Raw genomic sequence first — 22,666 nt, 5'->3', positions numbered from 1 at the left:
GACACCATTGTTTTGCTGAGGAAACGGAGCCACCACGTCTGCCTGGCATCCACAGTGCACACACTGGCTCTCAGTAGCACAACTGTTTGGTATGTGAGATCACTGTCCTGGGCAAGAGCCCTCCCTTACTCCTTCCAAGACCCGAGGACACATGCCTACTCAAGAACAGTGAGTGTTTCAAACCTGTATCTTTCTGAGATGGTCTAGTTAGGTAGCTTTAGCTGCTCTGGTATTTACCATGGAGCCCATGTTAGCCTCAAAGTCACAGCAAGCCTTCCGTCTTCAATTCTTGAGTGTTGGAATTATAGGCATGTGTCCAGTTTATTCTTATGGCTGATCTATTTTATTCCCAACCTTTTTGTTATAAAGAGCAAATATCAGCTCCCTGTCTGTCCCCTATCAGCACAGCTTCACACGCTCCTCTGTAGGATGAGCTGAAGGCTTACTCCGTGACTAACACAGGCTGGGGCAGCTTTTTCTGTCTCGTCAGAATGCAACATTTGTTTTAGGGAACAGGGTCTTGTGTAGCCCACGCTGGTCTCTGGCTATGTAAAAAGGGTGACCTTAAACTACTGATCCTCCTGCCTCCACTCCTAAGTGCTGGGATTAGGTGTGTGCTACTAGGCCAGCTAGCAATACTATTTTTAACTGCTATGGTCCTTGTTCCTGGTAACTTCTTGTGTTCTGGGTGCTTCTGGGAACTCTGACTCACGAGGGTCACCGATTCAGGGCCAAGAGAGAGATGTCAGTGCTCAGTCTTGAGGGTCAAAGCTGAGTTTATTAAACGTAAAGAAGATAAAAGCCTGCAAGTCAGAGGACTTTTGCTCTGGAGGTAAAAAAGGTTTTGAGGAACCTACTAAACTTGGCTGTGAAAAATCAGTGTCGGAGCCCTGGCGAGTCACTTATTCCTTACCACAGGGGGAGGATTTATAACATCACCAAGAGCAGCTTCTCAACATTCATCAAGAGATGCTGACTTAATAGGAAGAGCAGAAGAAGAGATGTCAAGAGCCTGGCTGCACAGGTTTGAGGTCTCTTGAACGCATTCCAGAGTATGGATACCCAACAGAACCACACTGCAAAGATTAGCCTAGAGTCCATGTGGTGAGGCAGAGGCCTTAACAGATTTAAAGAGCTGCCCCTGCATTCCCTGTTGCCTCTCGAGTCAATCTTAATGCTCGGCCACGTTCTGAGAAATTACTGACTCACAGGCATCAAAAGGCACAAATATTTAACATGCCTCTCCCAGGGCACAGTTCAATCTGAAGGAACTCCCTTCAGCTGGACACTGGAGCACAAGACCCCTTGGCAACCTGGGCAGTGGCCTCAATAATATTTAGACTTCACTACTTCTAGACTGCTCCCCACACTAGGTCGTGAAGTCTATTTTGCAAATGAGTATTTTGTGGATGAGCTTAACAGCATCAAGCATGAACATGGTAAAGTCAACTACAATTAGATGGTCAGAAATATGGCCAAGTAGAACTTGAGAGGTGATACATCTAAAAGGAGCTCATGAACAACTCTGGTTCATCAGACCTCACAAACCCTTCAGCTCCTGTGCAGGAGAACAAGCTAATCGAAGCCTGAGTAGAATCATCAAAAGCTACAGCCACATTGAAGGCCAGAGTTGTCTGTGAATATACACAAAACCCCAATTTTGCAAAGGGTTTTCAAGCTCTTTTTGCTGAAGTTGACACTATTTCCATCGAGTCCCAATACAGAGCAAGAGCTGCTCACGTGCAGCTGCTAAACAAATAAGGTCAAGGTCTTACCAAGCCTTCAGAACTATCCAGGCACAAAATGTCAGAAAACATTCCTGAGGAACAGTTGTCCGAACCTGGACTTTCCAGGACAACAACCACTGGTCAACTTAACTGCTGAGCACTGAAAACAGGGCTGGTTTTCAGTGATGGAAAACAAAATAGAAAACCAAAGACCTAGCTATGTATCAGTTGGGGACTTTTTGTCAAATGATTACATGGCGAGATGGATCTGCATGTCTGAATACTCTAGGGCAGGCTATGGTTGTGTTCTAACAACAGATGAACTATATGCCATCCTTGCTGTACAGAACCTGGATATCTGGGTGGTGATTAGACTTAAACTTCTTTGGAGAGTTTCAGTATCTATCCCTGGCTGGCCTGTTGTAGACCAGGCTGGTCTCAAACTCAAAGATCTTTTTGCCTCTGCCTCCTGAGTGCCGAGACTGAAGGTGTGTGTGACCACACCTGACCTAACACTAAACATCTCGGGCATTAACGAGCTACCAAGGACTCATGATACGCAACTGTTTATTTTCCTAAAGTTGTTTTACACTATGGCCAACACTATGTTCCGGTCACTCAGCTCCCAAAAGGACCAAGTAAATCAGGAATAGTAAAAAGTCAAATTTATTTTATTGGGAAGGTATTTTTTGGTTATTGTCTATCTGACTCCTGTAACATAGTTAGTTCAAGAGCTCACAGAATATTATTAGGAGTAAAGCACTATTTGACAAAATTTTAAGTTTTATATTAGCATTAAGTACTGCAGACATTTTTTTTAAAAAAGCATTTTATGTGAAATATATAAACTTAGGGGATTTTGTCATCTTGTCATATCTCTCAGGATACATACCACTGTTTCACAGGTCTGGTCTGTGATTTCCTGTCCTCTGACGAGCAATCTGTTGTGGTGTTGCCATGCATGTGCTTAACGGCTAGGTCATCAGCAGGCTGCCTCCTTGACCTGTACACAGCTACTCCAAGGCTGCTGCTCCTCCAAGACTGCACCAGTCAAAGACCATGAAACAGCAACCTGTAGCCTTCTGGTCCTTCTACAGAGCATAGTCTGTCTTTAAGAACAATCATCACCAGGATATAGATGTGTACAAGAACCCAAACCAAGTTGTACCTTTGTTTTTCGTTGTCAAGATCTGCAGTCAGGCACAATGGAAAGGAACCAAGACAACACTCTCAAGAGTGTTTCAGGGCACAGGTTGGCACTCACTAAGCAAGGGTCAGAGCAACAGGAGCTAAGGCAATGGGGCTTCAAGAGAGGTCCAACTTATCCAAGCTAGAGTGCTAAGTAACTCCATGCCCCTCACTCTAGAGTTAGTGCTGGCAATGTTTGAAGCCCTAAGGCACTGTGACCCTGAAGCAACTGTCATGTATTCGTGTATTCGTTTCTGGCTTTGTTCTCAAACCTCTATCCAGTCCTCCACCTCAATTCATTTTCATATGTACGTTCCTTATTTATGGCTCTTTAGGATATTCCTGGCAGAATCGGATTTTCCCAGGTACTGTCAACCTTTTGCGATACACAAAAACAAGGAGTTGTCCTACCAGCTCTCTATGCCTTTCTGCAAAGATAACTGCTGAGGTGAGTCAACTTTCCTTCTTAAGTTTCCAGTCCTCTTGCCCTCCCTTCTCTTTACTTCCCGCTCATCTCTCGAGTTACTTTAGATTTCCTAACAGGCCTTTCTGCCTCCAGTCTCCCTTCTCCAATCTGGAATGTAAGCAAGGCTGTCTTTTTCCTGCTGAAAGTCCTCTGTCACAGCTAGACACACACACACACACACACACACACGCACACACGAGCTGCTGTTTGCTTGCCTCCCTAGATAGAGTGAAGGCTGATTTCCTCATTTTCTGTCTACTGTACACTTCTCTTTACCCACTCTCTCCAGAGCCCGGCCATCTATCTATTCTTAAAGACCTAATCATGCGCTCATCTCTGCTGAGTCGTATTACATTGTAATATGTCTGCTACAGCTCATTACTTACTCTCCAGTGTGCAACAGTAACTTAAATTAAGCTCCCAGGGGCCAGCTGACTTTCATTACTATGTTCCTAGTTCCAAGAAGCATGGAATCAAAATCCTTAATGTAAAGTTGTTCAAACAGCACTTTCACCAAATGATGAGAATGGAAATCAGAACCCACGATGCTCTGTTAATCCATGGCTTCTTCCAAAACACAAGTTAAGATCTCAGATGTTACCATGATACTTCATGATAAATGTATTATAAAAATCATAAATGGGTACAAATGTTTTTGTTTAGTAATCAACATTTATGTATATTACGTATCTGACTTGGAATACATATACCTTCTTATTAATACAAGAGTCCTGATATCAGAAGACCAAGGCAAGGCACAGAGGATAAAACCCATGGCCAGAGATGCCTAAGACTAGGAGGTCCAGCCCCAAAGCCTAGTTTCTTAATTGGTTTACTACAGAACCCAATGTTGTTTATATCTTAAAAATTGCTTCCAAAAATAAAGGCAAATTATGAAACAAACGAAGTCTACAAAGTGTGACTCCACACCCACAGAACACCCTTCCCAACAGGGCTCCGGCTGCATTTCCATGGTAACGGTAAAGGTTTAGATCAGGTATTTCAGAGGACACCTTTACCTACAGTCACGGGAAAACACATGCCTTTGTCCATTACCATAAGTTTATGAGAAATTTTCATACTTTTAGATCTAGCTTTGCTATTATGGGTAATAAAATAAAGAGGCCTAACATCAATCACAGCATGGCAACTTTTCAGCATTCAGATGTTCTACTGCAATGCACTGTCAACTTAAAGACAATAGGTAGGGCACAGCAACTTCCCCAGAGCACTCTTGATTTTCTACTTCCAAAGAGCAGGAGAGCTTAACAAGATCATTTGGAAATTTTATTTATTAAAATATCAATGATGAGCTGTTCCGTTTCTGTTAAGATCACACTAATACAGGCTGTTCCTAATACATTTTCTCTAGTTCCAGGGCCTTATTTAACAAGAAGAATAAAATACTTTCTGATAGATGAAATCAAGAGGTATTATAGAAAAGTTGGGGAACCAGGAACAAATCAATGGAGACAAATATTGTGATTTTCAACCAAAGAAACCCGCATGACAAGTCACCTGCAGAGACATACAGCAACCGCTAATCAGTGCCACCAAGTCCGATGCTCTGTCATTTCTTCCCAGACCAACGTCTCCTGAGTGTACTATGTACAAGCAAACACTCTAACAAGACTACAATCAAACTTTGAGACAAGCTCTCATTTTGTAGTTCAGGCTGGTCTCAAACACCATGTAGCCCAAGCTGGCTTCAAACCTGTGAACCTCGCCTCTGCCTCAACCTCTCATGCATACCAGATACACACGTGGTTGACTAACGAAGGAAACATTTCTGGCGCCAGTTACAGCTGACAATAGGCAAGCAGCTGTGAAGTTTCCCAAATAAATGATCGTTACACGTCAACTCCAACATACTAAATCAGAAATGTCTCTTCAGTGACAGGAGAATGTCACTCATGTCTGTCCAATCTTGAGATCCTCATGGGCCAGAGACAGAGCTAAGAAACATATAATGCCAATAAATGGTACAGTATCATATTCTTTATTTGTGGGGATGCTAGTTCATGCCAACTGCTCTTTGCTTCTCCATAAACAAAGAGACCAAAACAAAATAAAACAATCTTATTTTCAGCCACTGGTCAAGAAATTAGAGTTTGGACATCTACAAACCTGTGAGGTCACTGACAGTGTATATTCAACTGACTAAATATTAACATTTCTGGTGTTCAAGGCCTTTTAAGTTCTAAAAGAAAGTCCACAGACTTAGGAGATGAGGAATTTCCCATTTAAGACAGAGAACTCTTTGATTTATTTTTTTCTATTTCCTAGTTTAAGCACATTTACGGAATATGGTAAAGAGTATTAGTTGGGTACATTATCACCAAGAATGCCTTATCAATGGTTTCAGGAGTGGATCACTACCAGGTGTGTGTGGAGCGGCAACCATTCAGATTCAGCAGATGTGAGGAGGAAGAGTGGGCAGTGAAACAGGTAAGGTCACTGCAGTCATATCACACAGCTAAGAAAATATTACAAGTGACATATTTTAGGAAGAGAATGGGCTCCAAAGTCCTGACATGCTAAGAGTTTTAAAGTTAAAACATCTGTGCAGTGATTGACGAGGGGCATTTCATACTTCATCTCTTGTTGCCAGTGAATGCCGAGTTTACACCAGGGTAAACCAAACCCACAGGAAAATGGCTGAAGGCGCCAGAGCGCCTACAACCAGCAAATGGCACTGCTGACAAGAGCACCATTTGCCTCTAGCTAACTTTGTGCGCCCTGACGATTGGCTCTGGTTTAGATGGAAACCTCCTCTGTGAAGCATAAGGCTATCTGGTCATAAGGCCAATGCGCAGTGCGGCTATCAGTCAGGTACAGACACAACTCTTCTCCAACTGTGAGAGTTCAGGCTCTGCTCACCATTGGCTCCCTGCTGGGGCCATCCTCTTACTTCACTCAGGTCGGTACAGGAAAGCAGGTACTACTTACATTGACTCCACCATCCCTTTCACTGAAAGGAACATGCCTATGTCTTGCTGTAACATATTAAAATGATTGCTTTTGTTTGTTTTTGAGACAGGCTAGTCTAGAACTCACTATGCAGCCCAGGCCAGCCTGAACCTCGTGGTAATCCTGTTTCCTGAGCGCGGCAGGTCTCTGAAACCTCACCACACCCAGACTTAGAACAACAGTGTGAAATAAGGTCTGAACAGGCACTGCCGTTCCCGAGTGCTCACGCAGGTGGAAACAGCTTTGCTGTGCGTGCTGCAGCTCTGCTCAGGATTGTCCTTGTTTTTCTGGGCTGCATTCTAGTGTCTAAAGGGGTGGAAACCGAGTTATTATGTAACAAAGAATGCAGAAGACTTGCACTGGAGAGCCCAACCCTATACACTCAGGTCAACATGACTTTACACTGTGGCTTCTGTTGTCACCTAACAAGTCAGGCAGAGACCACTGCTTACTAACAGTCAGAAACACCCTTCTTAAAACAATCATGCAGTCTGATTAGTAGCTTGGTTTGAAAATCATTATGTCTATTGCTCTAGAAAGGGCCAACTAAAGTGAATGGATTTCTAAAGAGAACAGTGCTTCTCTTAAATATCTTGGTGAAGAGGAAATGAAAAGCCAGGTTAAAGGAGAAAAAAATGGCAACAGATTCACTATGGACAGTGTGGCGCTAGAGAAACCCAAGCATGTGCCTCCTTCTCCATACACATGTGACCTGATCCAGGAGCATTTACAAGACTCTAGAAGGGGATGATTGGCTGGGTAAGTGAGGCCCCCAGTTTTGATTCCATCTCCATAGTATTTGCTATCAGTAGTTTCTGGTCAGATAGCTAACATAATTTTATGACTGATACTACTCAGTGTCCGCACACAGACTGATAAATATTATAAGCAATGCTATATAAAGTCTCACGTATAGAACATTCCTAGAACAGGAACTTTGAACAGAAACTGGAACATCTGAGCTCCTCTCTTTTCTTCTATTTCTAAATTGTTCTTTATAGGAAATCATTGCAAACAAAATTTAAAGTAAAAATGCTAATTTTATAAAATCTGAGAAATAAAAAGGCTGTTATAATGCATTTCAGTAAACACTACCCAGACAAGCATAGTCCGTCCGTGTCCTCGACAGGGCAGCTCTGCGCTCTGACCTCACCGGTACTTGGAGGCAGCAGCCAAGGCACATGAGCCGTCAGGACCGCAGGAGGACAGTGTGAAGGAAGGGTGAACTGAGGCGAGATGTCCAGGAAGCTGAGCTTGACACAAAGCAGGTCACCTTCCAGGGGATTCTAAATATTAATTACCACAGCTGCTCTCCAAGAAGAGAAGACAGCGGACATAATTCTTACCACAACAATACACCAGTAGTAGAAAGCAAAGCAATTATTCACATTCTAAGAGCTTGGGGAAAATCAGAGAGAAGAAGAAAGCTTACAGACTGAAAGATGAAGTGAAATGGATTCAGATTTCATATTAACAGAAAAAAAAAAACTTAAGGAAAGAAAATTTCCCCCGAGGGAAGAGTAACTTCCTACAACTGGCTGAAAAAAGGCAGCTACAGAGCTGTGCTGGCAGCTGCCACACTGAGGTTCTGGGTGTCTGACCACTGACCATAACAGCCCATGGCTTAACCGCAGGAAAGCTCTACCTAGTCTACAACAGGAAAGCAGTGCAGCTCTTCCCATTATCTGGGAAGACCCCTGCCCTTCTGCCCTTGCCCTTCTGAAAAAGAGGCAGCAGAAGCCACAGGGCTGGGGACAAATAAGAGGTACAAGTAGCAGCATCTGAGAAGCACCCACTTCAATCCCCAGGGCAGCTCAGCAGGGCAGCAGGACTGTGCGACATGGACTAGATCGGGAGCAACATTCTCCTGAGGAAACCAAATGTGAACCCTACTTGTAGTATTCTGGTATGTTTTTAAAGAGACATCCACTGTTGCAGCCTGACAGCACTCTTCCAGTATTCTTAACCATCAGATGTATTTTGGGGGAATATTTATTCACATCATTTTGCTTAATGCAGTTCTTTCTACAAAGAGTGAATTTGAAAGTATCCACAACATTTTTGATTACAATAACAACACATTAATATTATAAATTTAAAAGATCTTTTTATTTGCTTAAAAATGATTTATCAAATGCTAACTTCCAGATTATCTGGAAAACTAAAAATGCAAGTTGCTAGAAATCTGGCATCCCAATTATATTCTGATTTTTAAAAGTATATAAAATGTCCCTCAAATTACTACAAGTCCCACTGCAGATGTGTTTATTTCACCCTTTTCATAAGGGATTAAATTTACAACTTGCTAAACATTTTACCAAACATGGGAAAACTGCCTGGCAATGCAAAGCACAATGAAGTAGTTACACGAAGGGAAGAAAAGACCCCGTTAGGACAGTCACTGCGGCCCCGGCATGAAGACCTGCAAATCTAGACTTTTCAAAGTTGCATAGCTGCAAGATGGTCACTGCTAACAAGCTATTGCGCAGTTTTATTTCTAAAGAAACAATGTATTTCAGAAACTGCAATTCAGCAGATTTAATTAACTAAAATGTAATTATGTAACTTGATTTACTCTTTGGATGGCATTTTTTAATACTAAACCTTTAATTCAAACTACTAGCATATTTTAGCTTTCCTACCCAGAAGTCTATTTTTCACACATGGAAGGGGGGAGGAAGAACTTAATATTATCCTCTCCATTCACAGAATATTATACTGTTTTGATTACATTTCTTGGTTTCACATTGAAGAGTTTGTAAAAACTAAATTGGGCGGTTTTCAAGTTAAGAATAGGTGAATGCAAAAACATTATGCTGGGGAAAATAAGAAGTCCCCAAACGAAAAACAAACAGACAAACGAACAAAACAAATACAATAAAACAGCAGCTCTACAGAACTTAATAAAAGTAAATCAACTTTGAAATTAGTTAACTTTGGCGTCCAAATACAAAATGTTTATCAGTATCATCTACGCAGTGACTAGTACAGGATGTGCAGCATTTTCAAAGTCCCTGTGTGTCCCTTATATGCAAGTTTGGTGCACTCAAGTTCTGTGGTTCCCATCCATCTCTGGACCACTGAGTGTCACAGAACTCAGATCCTGGGCTGAGTAAGCCTGCAGTTTTCATTTTTTTTTCCAGAGACAGATCTTCAAATCTTCCAGATTTCTCAAGCATCTTGAAAAGACAAGAAAACCTGCATAAAAATAAATTATTCTAAGTCATGATCAATGTAGTGATGAGGCAAGCAGGCCTGCTTTTCATCCTGCCCAGCTAGCTTTACACCTGAAATAACAACACACAAATTGTATTCATTTAAACACTGCCTGGCCCATTATCTCCACTCCCTTATTGGCTAACTATCACATATTGATCTAACCCATTTCTAATATCTGTATTGCTACTTGACTGTGGCTTACGGGCATGAGTCTAACCAGCATCTGTCTTGGAGAGGAGAGTCATGGTGTCTGTCTGACTCTGCTTTCTTCCTCCCAGCATTCTGTTCTGTCTATTCCACCTATCTAAGCTGCTGTCCTATCAAAGGCCAAGGCACTCTATTTATTTGACCAATGAAAGTAACACATAGACAGAAGACCCACCTACATCATTTCCCCCTTTTCTGTTTAAACAAAAAAGGCTTTACAGTTATAATATTTATATCTATTTTATCTTTTATCATAACTAAAGAGGTCAATATGGTAACGATAACAGAAATACAGCACCCATTCTACCATGAAGAGAGCTTTATTACTGTCACCTTTCATACTACCATTTTACTACTTCAGAAATTTATAAAGTTATTATTCTGTACAACAAACCAAGAAACAGAATGATCAGTTAAAGCTTAACATAGAAGAAATCAGCAAACACTTAAGTCATTCCTTTTCCACAGTAAGTGCTTAAGTACACACATGAACACACACACACACACAAAATCACATATATCCTCTCAAACTTAAAATCATCTCCCCAAAAAAAAAAACAGCAAGCAACTTCATAATTAATGAAGACTGACATATTCAAATCTCTATTTTGGATTAGTAATTATTAAATTCTTATGTTGCTGATATAATGCAGGGCCGTTGCTACTTAAAAAAAATACTCTGTTGGTTTAGATTTCTGCAGGCAGCTGTGTAGAAAGATCAAGCTAACCTATATAAGTTCATCTCAAACCTTAGTTGTTATCTAAGGTTGACAGATATATGCTGATGACCATGAGAGGGGATGTATTCCAAAATCCCATGAGCTCACTGTGACATCAAAGAAAAAAAGTGTAGTGATGAGACCATGAAAGAAAAAACTAGGTCTGCTGTGGTTTTAGGGTTTGCTAATCTCCATCACGATAACATCAGAACCCTTCAGGGTCAATGACCACTCTTCTGCCATCCAAGGACACCCGAGGAATGATCAAAGATACTCCGTCTTCTGGCCCCTTGATCTAGGACTTTCCAGTGAGCAAGACACTGAGCAAAGAGATTTTGTTCACCATCAGCCACCTCAGGTACTTTGTTAGGTTTCATTGACTGCACTAGAACAGACTAAAAGGAGCATATTTATCTGCAGGTTAAAGATTTAGGGATATACTTTACCATGTTAAACGCTAAATACCTTTTTCTGTAGCTTAGCCTCACCCAGAACTTCCACCACCATGCCCAGCAAAACTTCCATTTTATTAGCACTGTTTTTTTTTTTTAAACTATTTCTTTTAAAATGGTTCAGTAATTTCTCATAATGGTATTGACCCAGACACAGGACAACACACAACAGTATTTCAAAGTATCCTTGCCATCAGAAAATGTTTTAATGTTGGGGATACAGCTCAGTGGCAGGGCACCACCTAACCAGAAGAGAAGTTTAAATTCAAGCTCTAAAACAACAATAGGATACAGATTGGGACTGTGAATGTACCTCAGCGTAAACTGCTGGCATGTACAAGACCATGGCTTTGATTTCCAACACCATAAAACAAAACCAGTAAAATCTCTACCTTTCCAATAGTGAAATAAAAACACAGATACTCATGTGCCCTGATACAACCTCACTGCATCTCACTGCTCGGCACCACAAATCTTACTATTCCATCTGTACTGAGGACCCTACAGAGACCCCAGGCGATAGTGCCCCAGTCTCCCGTGCTTTTGCTTTCATGTGCACCCAGCTGCAGTTCTCACTTCTCAATCTGTTAAGTTATCCTCATCAATGCTGCAAACAAGTTTCTTGAGCACATCACTTCAATGCCTAGACTTCTAAAGAGCAAGAGATACTAATTACAACATTTATTTATTGTCTGTGGAGGTGGGCACATGGGCAGAGGTCAGAGAACAACATGTGGCAATTGGTTCTCTCCTTCCACTCTGCGGATCCCAGGGATGGAATACCAGTTACTAGGCTTGGTGACAGGTAACTTTACCACTGTCCTAATTAGGGGTTATCATCGCTGTGATGAAACACCATGATCAAAAGTGAGTTGAGTTGGGGAAGAAATAGTGTCTCTGGCTTACACTTCCACAGCACTGTTCATCATCAAAGGAAGTCAGGACAGGAACTCAAATAGGGCAGGAACCTGGAAGCAGGAGCTGATGCAAAAACCACAGAGGGTGCTGCTTACTGATTTGCTTGGTGGGCTTTCTTATAGAACCCAGGACCACCAGCCCAGGGATGGTACCACCCACAATGGGCTGGGCCCTCCCCCACTAATGACTAATTTAAAAAGTGCCCTACAGGTTTGTCTATAACCCAACCTTATGGAGGCAATTTCTCAATTGAGGCTTCCTCCTCTCTGTTGACCCTAGCTTGTGTCAAGTTGACATAAAACTAGACAGCATACACAATGAGCAGCACCTTGCTAGCCTAAAGCACAAGAAATTATGCGAGGATAGCAGAGAACAAGACCCTAGAGCTTCTAGTTTAATAGCTGCTCAGCAAGTTTACTGCTGGCTATAGTGTTCTCTCCTTGATCATGAGTCTCTCAGGTCTCTGAAGGGTTACAAGATTAGCTAAATGCTTCATATTTAAAGAGAGCAACTAAGTTAACCTTATATGCCTTACTTTAATTTACCTTATGGGACATATATTAAAGATAGTTATCATTTACCTAAACTCACTAAGCATTTTCAAATAAATTAACTCGGCAGAACAGACTACTCTCCATTTACTACTGCAGTGTGATGCATTTGCCTATTACAGATACAAACATTTTATTTTACAACATGTTAAGGATGGAAAGGAGAATGGCTAGTCACATGATGTAACTTTTTGAAGGATATGTTGTCTAATCATCTCAAAATCGTTAAGTCATCAACGTCAGAACAGCTGGGAGCAAACCAGCACAGGACTGTGTCCTCAATAAGTCACCTTTCCCAGCTGCTCTAACTTCCTTATCTAAGCACTGAGCAGTACTACCCTAACAGCAAACAAGTAGTGGACAGAAAATGACACCAGCACACAATACTTCCAAATGACTGGAATTATATTACCTAAGAAAACACCCGGGACAATGCTCAAGCACATAGATTAAACACTTTGCAGTCTGGAACTTGCAATGTACCTTGTTTCTTTTTATCTTTCATGTGTGAGACTGTGTGTGTTCATGGGCTCAGCCAGAAGTTGACAAGTCATGTCCTCCTCAACTGCTCTCCACCTTATTTTTGATATAGGGTCTCTCACTAAATCTGGAGGTGGCCAACAAGGCTAGACTAGGCTAGGCCAGGGAGCTCTAGGTGTGGATCAGCTGCCCAGTGCTTTTCACACAGGTTCTGGGATCAGAGCTCGGGGTCTTCATACTTCCCTGGCATGCTCTTCTGAAAAAGAGGCAGCAGAAGCCACAGGGCTGGGGACAAATGAGAGGTACGAGTAGCAGCATCTGAGAAGCACCCACTTCAACCCCAAGGGCAGCTCAGCAGGGCAGCAGGACTGTGCGGCCCTTTTTAAACTACCTGACTCAGACAAAAATGATTTGCACTATGTTGTCCATATGCAACACAAAAGCTCCGATGAGTGTGATACAACTTACTTTTTAAATCATGGGACTTAATCTCTCTGACCCTTAAAGAACGTTCTGGAAAATGTGGTCATGATATGTATCTCACTGTTTCCTCCCAGTATTAAACTGTGAGTAAATAAACAAACATGTTTTTAAGTATCAAGAGTATTCTAGTTACACAATACCTAACTCTACTCAAGAATCAAGAATAGCTGCTTTTAATTAAGTAGTTTTTTGTTGGTGTTTTGGTGATGGAATTAAACCAGGGCTTTTGACAATCAAGTCTGTATTCTAACACAGCCTCCTTAGTATATTTCTAAATGTGAGTTTTCATATAGTAGTCTTACAAAATACCTAGAAAACATACACAGAGACGCACACAGAAATGTGCCTCTGTGAATAACTGGATGAAGGAAAATTAGAGCTAAGGACTAGAGGGACAGATAGCTAGCTCAGCAGCGAAAGTCAGAACTTCAGAACCTGTGTTCTGGGACCTACATGGTAGAAAGGCAGAACCAATTCCTACAGGCAGGTTGTCCTCTGATCTACACACACATGCCAAGGCTTGTGCATAATCACATGCTGCAGGCCTGTGTGTGCACAAGAACGCGCGCTTGCACACACATACATACACACACACAGTTGAAAAATAAAACTGAAGATGAAATAGTAATTCCAAATAAGATTTTATAAATCAATTAAAACAAAAAAGGGACAAATTACCCATGACACAGGAATCAGATGCTTAATCTGAAGGGTGCTCTGGACAAGATCTATTTACTTCAAACCATTCATCTATGCAGCTAGAAAAGAACAAACCAGAAAAGTATAAATCCTATGTTTAATCACATCCTATAGTCATAATAAAAATATCAACTACTTGACTTTAGTGTCTTTGGAAAAAATCACTATCTTTAATGATCACACCTAACAAATACAGTAAAAGATGTTAAATATACTTCAGTTATTTTACATTATTAAAGGGGAAAATCCTCAAACAATTATGCTATGACATACTTTCAAACTCAAAAAGAGTAATTATTACCTTAAAGAACTACCATTTCATTAATATTCAAGAGTTAGAAAAACATTTTCTTTTCAATAGTTACACATAGGCCTGATCAGTTTGCCTATCAATGCAATAAAATTAAAATGCTTTAAAATTATAATTCTTGACAATATTGTTTAACATTTAAAAATTCCATGATTATATGTGATTATTGAACCTTTAGTTCCACCTTGCTCTGCAATCCATATATATACAGACAAAGAAACCCTAATCTATTTGTATTTATAGAGCATTCATGATCATTCTGGAAATTCTGCACAGGGTACATACAATTATCTTCTTCCTTTGGGTTTTCGTATGTATATATATGTGTGCACACCTGTGGAAGTCAAACACAACCTTGGAGGTCATTCCTCAAGTATTGCCCACCTTTTTTTTTTAAAACAAACAAACAAACCAGGGCTTACTACTAGCCCGGAACTCGCTAGGTTGGTTAGTGAGGCTAGCTGTCCAATGAGTCCCAGGGATCCACCCAGCTCCACCTCCTTAGCACAAGACTGGAAGTGCTAGTCACCACTCGGTGAGCTTCTGTGTCTGTTTTCCAAGGACTGAACTCAGGTCCTCGTTCTTGCAAGGCAAGCACTTTATTGAGCGATCTTCAAGCCCATAATTACGTTCCAGTGCTCAATTAACAACAGAGTCCAGTTCTGTAGTTCCCCTTTAAGTGCTCTTGGTAGTGACGGGCAATGGCTGCTGCACTATTGAAACACATTTCCCTCATTGTACAAAAAAAATTGTTCCTTCACTGTCCCAAATTCACAGAACTGTGGCAAATGACAACACTGATGTCTTCAAAGGACAGGTAACTGTTGAATTAGGAGCGGCTGGGCTGCGTCCCCGGCACCCGGCCGCCCGCATGGCTAGCTTATGCCCAGAAATAATTACACGGAAACTGTATTCTTTCAAACACTGCCTGGCCCGGCTAGTTCCAGCTTCTTATTGGCTAGCTCTTACATATTGTTCTAACCCATTTCTAATATTCTGTGTAGCCCATGAGCTGGCTTACCAGGGAAAATCTTAACCTGCGTCTGTCTGGAGTGGGAGCATCATGGCGACTCCCTGACTCAGCTTCTTTTTCCCAGCATCCTGTTCTGTTTACTCCACCTACCTATGTTCTAACCAATAAAATGGGCCAAGGCAGTTTCTTTATTAATAAGAAATCACTCCCACATCAGGTAACTTGGCCAGCAGCGTGTGAGTCACTAAAGCAGGACTCAAACTGTTCTGAGTTCTCACTGGAGGGACTGTTAATTCCTGCATGCTCTACAGTGAGGTCAGCTAGTATCCTGAAGGGGAAAGGAGACACGCCATTCTCATACTCTGGTGAAAACACTAGGAAAAATGTAAATGACCTCAATAATCATTCATATCTTCCAAGTGGCTAAAGTAACTCCTGATATCACTCAAATATTTGCTCTAAATATCAAACCCTAATTTGGTTATGACATGTTTTCAGTCTGGACTGTACCACTGCACCCTAAAAGACCTCCCAACTACAAAAATACATCTTAGAACAGTCCAGTGGTGGTTACGCTCATAGTCCACTGAACAGCACTTATGCAGTCTAAGATGGGTTCTTCCTTTATTAGCCATGTAATCTGGGCTCATCATGAGACGGCAATAAATAACTCCAGTCCCATTTCATGTGAACTAATACCAACCCACATAGTTTCTACTGTAAACTACCCCATTAGTTGTTCAGACAGTGATACCCCTTTCTCCTAGCAGCTCCAACAGGAAATCAGTGTTCTAAATTTAGTACTTTTTATTCTCAAACATTTTCTTACCACATAATTCTAAAGGCATGTATTTTTAAAACACACAGCATTGTCCCATGTTTAAAAACCTAAATCAGTGCTACCATAAATATTATTCCTTATTTGCCTTCTTCATATGTGCTTTTAAATTTGTATTCCATTATGTAAGTACAGTATATGGATTTGATGCCACAAGCCTATAAATCAGAGTTGCTTGAGTTGCTGAGGCAGGAGGATTAAAGGCTTAAGACCTAGAAGACATGATATACTGTTTTAAAATAAATGACAACAAGCATGCCAGTTTACTTATCTATTCTTTCGTTATAGATAGTCCCAATTATCTTTTAACAGTCTCTCAAAGGTCATGCAAATTATAAATTAATCTTGTCACTAATTACAGCTTGAATTGGCTTTTTAGAAAGTCACAGTAAGGCTTTTTCAGTGCTGGCTCACACCCTGGTTTAGATGCCGTCTTTCCTCTTGGTCTTAATTTTGGGTAGCAGCTGTCTCTAGACTTGGGAGTAGAATGACTGCCTCGTGACTTATATACTGTAACTACAGTTGCCTACCAACTTCAATCTTTTTTACTGAATTAAGAGCTAAAAATTTTTCATTTTAAAAATATTTTATCATAATTTATTCGTGTGTGTGTGTGTACATGCTCTGGTGACCGTGTGGCAGCCAGAGTCCACGGGAGTGAGTTCTTTTCTTCCACTTGAGGGTCCTGGGGATCAAACTCAGGCTTGGAGATGAGCACTTTCACCCACTGAACTATCTTACTAGCACCAATTGTTTTCTTTTTCTTTTTGAATGATCTATAGTTTTTTTTCTTACAGATTTTCAAGAACCTACTATTGTTTGGGTATCTCAGTTATAATATATGTACGTGGGGTGAGGTCAGGGATCTGAAACAAGGTCTTGCTATGTTGATCACAAATCCAAGACCTTTCTGCTTCAATCTCCCAAATTCTGTAATCACAGGTAGATACTATCATGTCTGGCAATGTATAGTGCTTTTTAATAAACTTTTCCACAAAATCTTAAACTCAAAGTAAAAAAGTTTGATGGTAAAAATCTGGTTAAAGGCAGACCATGCAACATAACTTGTTACCAGAACAAAGACATGTTCATTTCTAATAAACACTGTACTTCTGGAACGTAATGAGTTCAGTGTCATATGTACTTCATGGCTTGTTGTAATCAAGCGTGCTCTCGTTTGCAGCTCTACAAAGTAGCACTTATGGTGCTAGAAAAGGTATCACATGGATCAGAGTATTACCATGTCACTACGCTATCATGCCAATTGCAAGCATTATCTGCTCTAGCAGTTAACCAAAAGACTGCATGCTAGTTCAAACACAAGACTGTTGTTGTCATGCTAAAAGTCATCTCCACTACAAAGTCTAGTTTCTACCGCTAATGTAATTTTTAATAGCCACAATTTTTAATATTTAATATCAACCTTCTAAGTTTATCTTTTAAATTTGTCTATGTGTATGTATCTGTGCCTAAATGTATGTAGAGTACCATGTGTGTACATGATCCCTTGAATGTCAGAAGAGGGGGTTAAAACCCCTGGAACTGGAGTTACAGGAGGCGGTGAGCCACCATGTGAATGCTGGGAATGGAGCCCAGGTCCTCTACCCAAGAGCAGAAAAGTACTCTTAGCTATTGAGCCATCTTTGAGCACCTCCTAAGCTTATTTTAGGGGAGGTGGAGGGAAGAAAGGTATATCTTAAGAAAAATTTCTTACCAAAAGGTCAAAAACAATTTTCTATTTTTTCCCCTACATCCTTAGATATTTGAATTTCACAGCTATTATGGAGACCTAGAATTTTTATTTCAAACTTTAAAAATGATTCAACTGTTTCTCCATCTTGATAACAGTATCAGTTGAGCCCAGCACCGCTCAACAGCACACTGTAACGCTACACTGCAGCGCCATTATGTCAGTGTCACAGAGTCAATTTAGGTCCAGCACTTCCCGAATTTTAACACATCTAAATCCTCACAACTATATGAAGTTTGTACTATTGTCCTTAAACATTCAGAGACAAGAAAATCAAAACCTGTCTAAAGTCACACAGTATATTAATTAGTGGAAGGGTGAGAGCCCTGATTCCAGTCTCCATTCCCTTAGGTCCCATGCTGTGGTCTCCCTGGTCAGGCTCATGTGTTTATGGACTTAGTTTTGTCCTTGCTTGTTTAATTTTTGCATCGCTTAAGGACATATGTCCTAACAGGATTATTCTCCAAGAGTACGGGTACCGTTCTTTGGCCCTTCACTTGTTGGCCCATATATATGTATTTTTAGAAACACTGTCCATTTACAAGAAACTAAGACTTGACTGGGATAACATTAGTTATATAGGCTAATTAGGGTCAACTATAGTTTTTATAATACTGAGTTTTTCTATACACACCATGTTTTATATGTATTTTAATCATATATACCTTACATTTCAATAAAAGTTTAAATTTTTTAAAGACTCAAACATCTTTTATAGAAATTATTCCTAATACATTATTGCTTTTGCAGCCCTTTTTTAAAAATAAATTTTAATGTTACTATTTAAAGAAAAGTTCTACTTAATTTTTTTTTCTTTATGGGACATGAAGGCAACAATTTCCACATCACCTATCTGGAAACCCCATAAACTCTCATTGATTTTAATAATTTTTATTCCCTATCTCTTTCTCTACCCACCCACCCATCCATCCATGTGTGTACATGTGTGTAAGTATGCAGGAGCCCTGGTGTGGATGTAGAGGTCAGAGGACAGCATACAGAAGTTGTTTCTCTCCTTCTGCCATGCATGTTTGGGGGAACAAGCTTGAGTCGTCAAGCTTGGCAGCAAGCGCCTTTGCCTGCTGATCCATCTCACTGACCCAGTTCTAATAATTCACCTATTGTTTAGCCTGGGTTTTTGCTTTAAAGGTCACAAACACAAATGACTTTTCCTTAAAGCACCCTCATTTACTGAGTAGCTGTTCATCCCCAGCATAAATCCAAACTGGTCCTGAGGTATAATTTCTACTCATTTACTTGCTTATTTATTTTCTATGCGTGTGTTACTGGTAGCCGGTGCCAGAACCTTAAGGCAAGTGCTTTCCCACTGAGCTATCCTCAGTATGAGACACTATTTCAGACAGGTATTGCGAAATCTGGATTTTTGCATTTTAAGTTTCCTTTGCACATGGTCCTTGTCTGATGTCCAATCTCTGCTATTTTCCAACTCATTCTCTGCATGCCAGAATCCACTGTCAAACCATCTCTGAAGGCCTGCTTAAGGGTTTATTTTTCTCCAATCAATGTTTGTCAGTTTTCAGATTTAATCTGAACTTCTTAAAGCAGTCAGTAATTGAAGTTTTGAATTTTTAATCATTATTTATAAGATTACACATTATAAAAACTGTCCATTTTTTAAAATTTGTAATTCAAGGATATTAGCAGTGAGTTTTCCATTTATTCTTAGTTTGTGCCAAATTATGTCCTTTTCTATTTTTTTTCCTTCTGGAGACAATTCTGCTGTAATTATCTCCAACTTTAGCACACTGCTGTCTTCACCCACCACTTTCTTCTGTCTGCCGCTGCTCTGTCGACTCTCACCATCTACTGAGAAATCTCCCGACTGCTCACTCTAGGCACGTCCAGCTGTTTATCATTGTTCAGTCATAACTACTTCCCCAGTTCCCTGATGATTTGTCCTGTGACTTACACATTATTCAGAGGATATCTAAGAGTAAGTTCTGCTGTCATCCTGGTGACTGATGATGGTCAGAGGTATGCTGCCATTGTGAGAGTTTGCTGAGATATGCTTAGTGGATTAAAACACAACTCATTTCTACAATATTCTTTGTGTCCTTGACAAGGAAACGTCTGCACTCATCAGACTGAACCAGGGGGCAGGGGATCAGTTCAGTGGGAAAGAACAGCTCAACACATGCAAGGCCCTGAACTCTATCTCCAGTACCAGGAAATAAAAGAGACTGGGAAGGCGGAAGCCAGGCACAAGAGCACATCCAAAACACCTGCTCTCAGGAGGTTGAGGGAGGAACAAGTGTGAGGGCAGCCTAAGCTACGTGCAGATTTTGAAGCTATCCTGAGCTATGCAATTAGATCCTTCCTATCTGCAAAAACAAACAAAATCAAAACTTGGCAAACTAAAATGGCTCAATTTTTCTGTATATAGACTCATTTATTTTATTTGTTTAATCAGGAAAATTAAAAATTTTCCATTATGGGCTGGAGAGATAGCTCAGTGGTTAAGAGCATTGCCTGCTCTTCCAAAGGTCCTGAGTTCAATTCCCAGCAACCACATGGTGGCTCACAACCATCTGTAATGAGATCTGGTGCCCTCTTCTGGCCTTCAAGCATACACAGAAAGAATATTGCATACATAATAAATAAATAAAAATTTTCCATTATGATGGCACAGTTGTCAGTTTCTTATGTTAACACAGATCATTAACAAGAATTTCAGTGTTTACCATTATATAGTAATGTTCTAAATGAAGCATCCTTTAATGGTTTACATTGTGTGGCATTGGTACCCAATGTTAGGTTTAGTTATCACTGCCTGGATATAGCTCTCTATCCTTTGATTCCATATTAGCCTGTACCTTTCAAGCATGTTACTTATCAACATCATATTCTAATATTTCACCTACTTTCAGTTTATTCTTATAGATATAATTACTGGTATGTTTGGATTTATTTTGGTCTCCTTATTTTGAATTATTTACTCTGCTTTCTGTTTTTGCTACCATCTCCCCTATTCTTAGGTAAAATTCCATTTTATTCTTTTCCTTGGTTTGAATGCTACAACTTCATATTCTTTTTTTTAATTTAAATGTATTTTATTATTTCTTTTAATTTTGTATATGTGTGCAGTTGAGTACCAGTGCCCTCTGAAGCCAGAGGTGTTAGATCCCTCTGCCTATACCCTCCCCAAAGCTGGAGCTGTTGGTGGCTGTGAACTGCTTGACACAGGTGCTGGAAGCTGAACTGACCAGTGTGTGCTCTTAACGCCTGAGCCAACAATCCGGTTCCTAATTTTCTATTCTTTATGTGGCTACCTTAAATAGTGGTTGTTTTGCATCAGGGTCTCTCTACTAGCCCTGGAACTTACTATGTAGACCAGGCTGGCCTATAATTCACAGAGACTCACTTGCTTCTGCCTCTTGAGTGCTGGGATTAAAGAAGTACGTGACCACACCTGGCTTTGTATTTTTAACTCAAAATCTTTCTGTATTATTCTGAAAGCAAGAAGAATGTATAAAAAGAACAGATGGGCTTGGGAGTCAATCTCCTGGAATTCCCAGTTTGTTGGAATCTTGGTTTGCCACTTGCTAGAAATAAAGGCCTGGAGAAACCTCCTCCTTCTCCTTCTCCAGCTGTAAATGAAGGGCTGCTCAGCTGACACAGACCACCTGCTGATCTACATGGAGACAGCTGCACCACACTAAGGGACTTTATAAACGTCAGTCTAGTTACAACAGGCATCGGTTCAGATTTTATCTGAGCAAGGGGGAGAATGGGAGTTGGGTGGGATGCTACTGAGATTCTAAATTGAGAGGAAGAATTAGAATGAAGAAGAAACTGCTTAGCCCTAACTACAATGTTTGAAACTAAGAGAATGATCACTTTGCTTTAATATCAACCTTGCTAGAGCAATACTAAACTTACCCTTTATGATATATACACAGGCAAGGCAGTCGTGCTATGGTATCTCCCTGCTGCAATTCTTCAAGGCATATTGCACATTCCCCAGCATCTTTACTCAGCACATCCTCTGTGAAGAAAAAAAATGAATTCAGTACAAGGAAACTAGCCTGAGAAACTAAAAACAAAAACAAGCAGAAAATGACTTACTATACCTGTACAACTAACTATACAAAACTCAGCACCTGTACTTGAAGCACTGTTCACACTGAATGAAGTTCATCAAACCTGCTTCACCAAGGCATAAGAGTAAGCAAAGACACACTACAATAGTTCTCAACTCACACAAGAGTCTGATCCAAACAGCTAACAACTCAGTCATTTGTTATCTGGAATTAATATTCTTTCTGCTGTGTATCAATATTAGTGTAGTGTTCACAATAGTTCAAAAAAGTTTAGTGCAGTATCACTGAAAAGACACGAATATAAAATACCTTTATAAGTTTTTTAATTAAAGGAAACAAAAAGAAATCACCCTGAACAGAAAGCTGCTAAAAAGTTCCTTATCTCAAAAAAAAAAAAAAAAAAAAAAGGCAGAAGGATATCAATACTCTTGTTTAAATTCTGCAAGCGACTTTAGGAACTTGAGGGTTTCAGACTGGGCAAGGAGGAAACTCTTCACAGCCCTTCTGTCGACAGCGCCACGCCAACCCCAGACGGCGATCAGAGTGGCTTCCAGACAGCGCTGGTGGTACTCTGAAGACTATGGTGTTTAAAAAAAAACCAACAGAAAAACTCTTACTACAAAGCAGATACTCCTTTAAAGAGCTCTGAAATTGC

At 40.4% G+C, this 22,666-nt stretch overlaps 1 protein-coding gene across 1 annotated transcript in view; it reads right to left on the bottom strand.

Annotated features, from left to right (window-relative positions):
* Window positions 1–8,815: 8,815 nt before the first annotated feature.
* Window positions 8,816–22,666, bottom strand: part of Znrf2 (zinc and ring finger 2) — a 74,182-nt gene continuing 60,331 nt past the window's right edge. The window contains exons 3-5 of the mRNA XM_050155470.1: window positions 21,851–21,956; window positions 14,059–14,138; window positions 8,816–9,549 (exon numbers count right to left, since the gene is read on the bottom strand). Coding sequence (XP_050011427.1) covers window positions 14,081–14,138; window positions 21,851–21,956 — 164 coding nt within the window. The 3' untranslated portion in view covers window positions 8,816–9,549; window positions 14,059–14,080. The remainder of the gene's footprint in view (window positions 9,550–14,058; window positions 14,139–21,850; window positions 21,957–22,666) is intronic.

This window comes from Alexandromys fortis, unplaced genomic scaffold, assembly GCF_014885135.2.
Source record: "Alexandromys fortis isolate MF-2015 unplaced genomic scaffold, M_Fortis_MF-2015_v1.1 scaffold_93, whole genome shotgun sequence".
NCBI lineage: Eukaryota > Metazoa > Chordata > Mammalia > Rodentia > Cricetidae > Alexandromys > Alexandromys fortis.
This window is presented reverse-complemented; position numbering and strand designations above follow the sequence as displayed.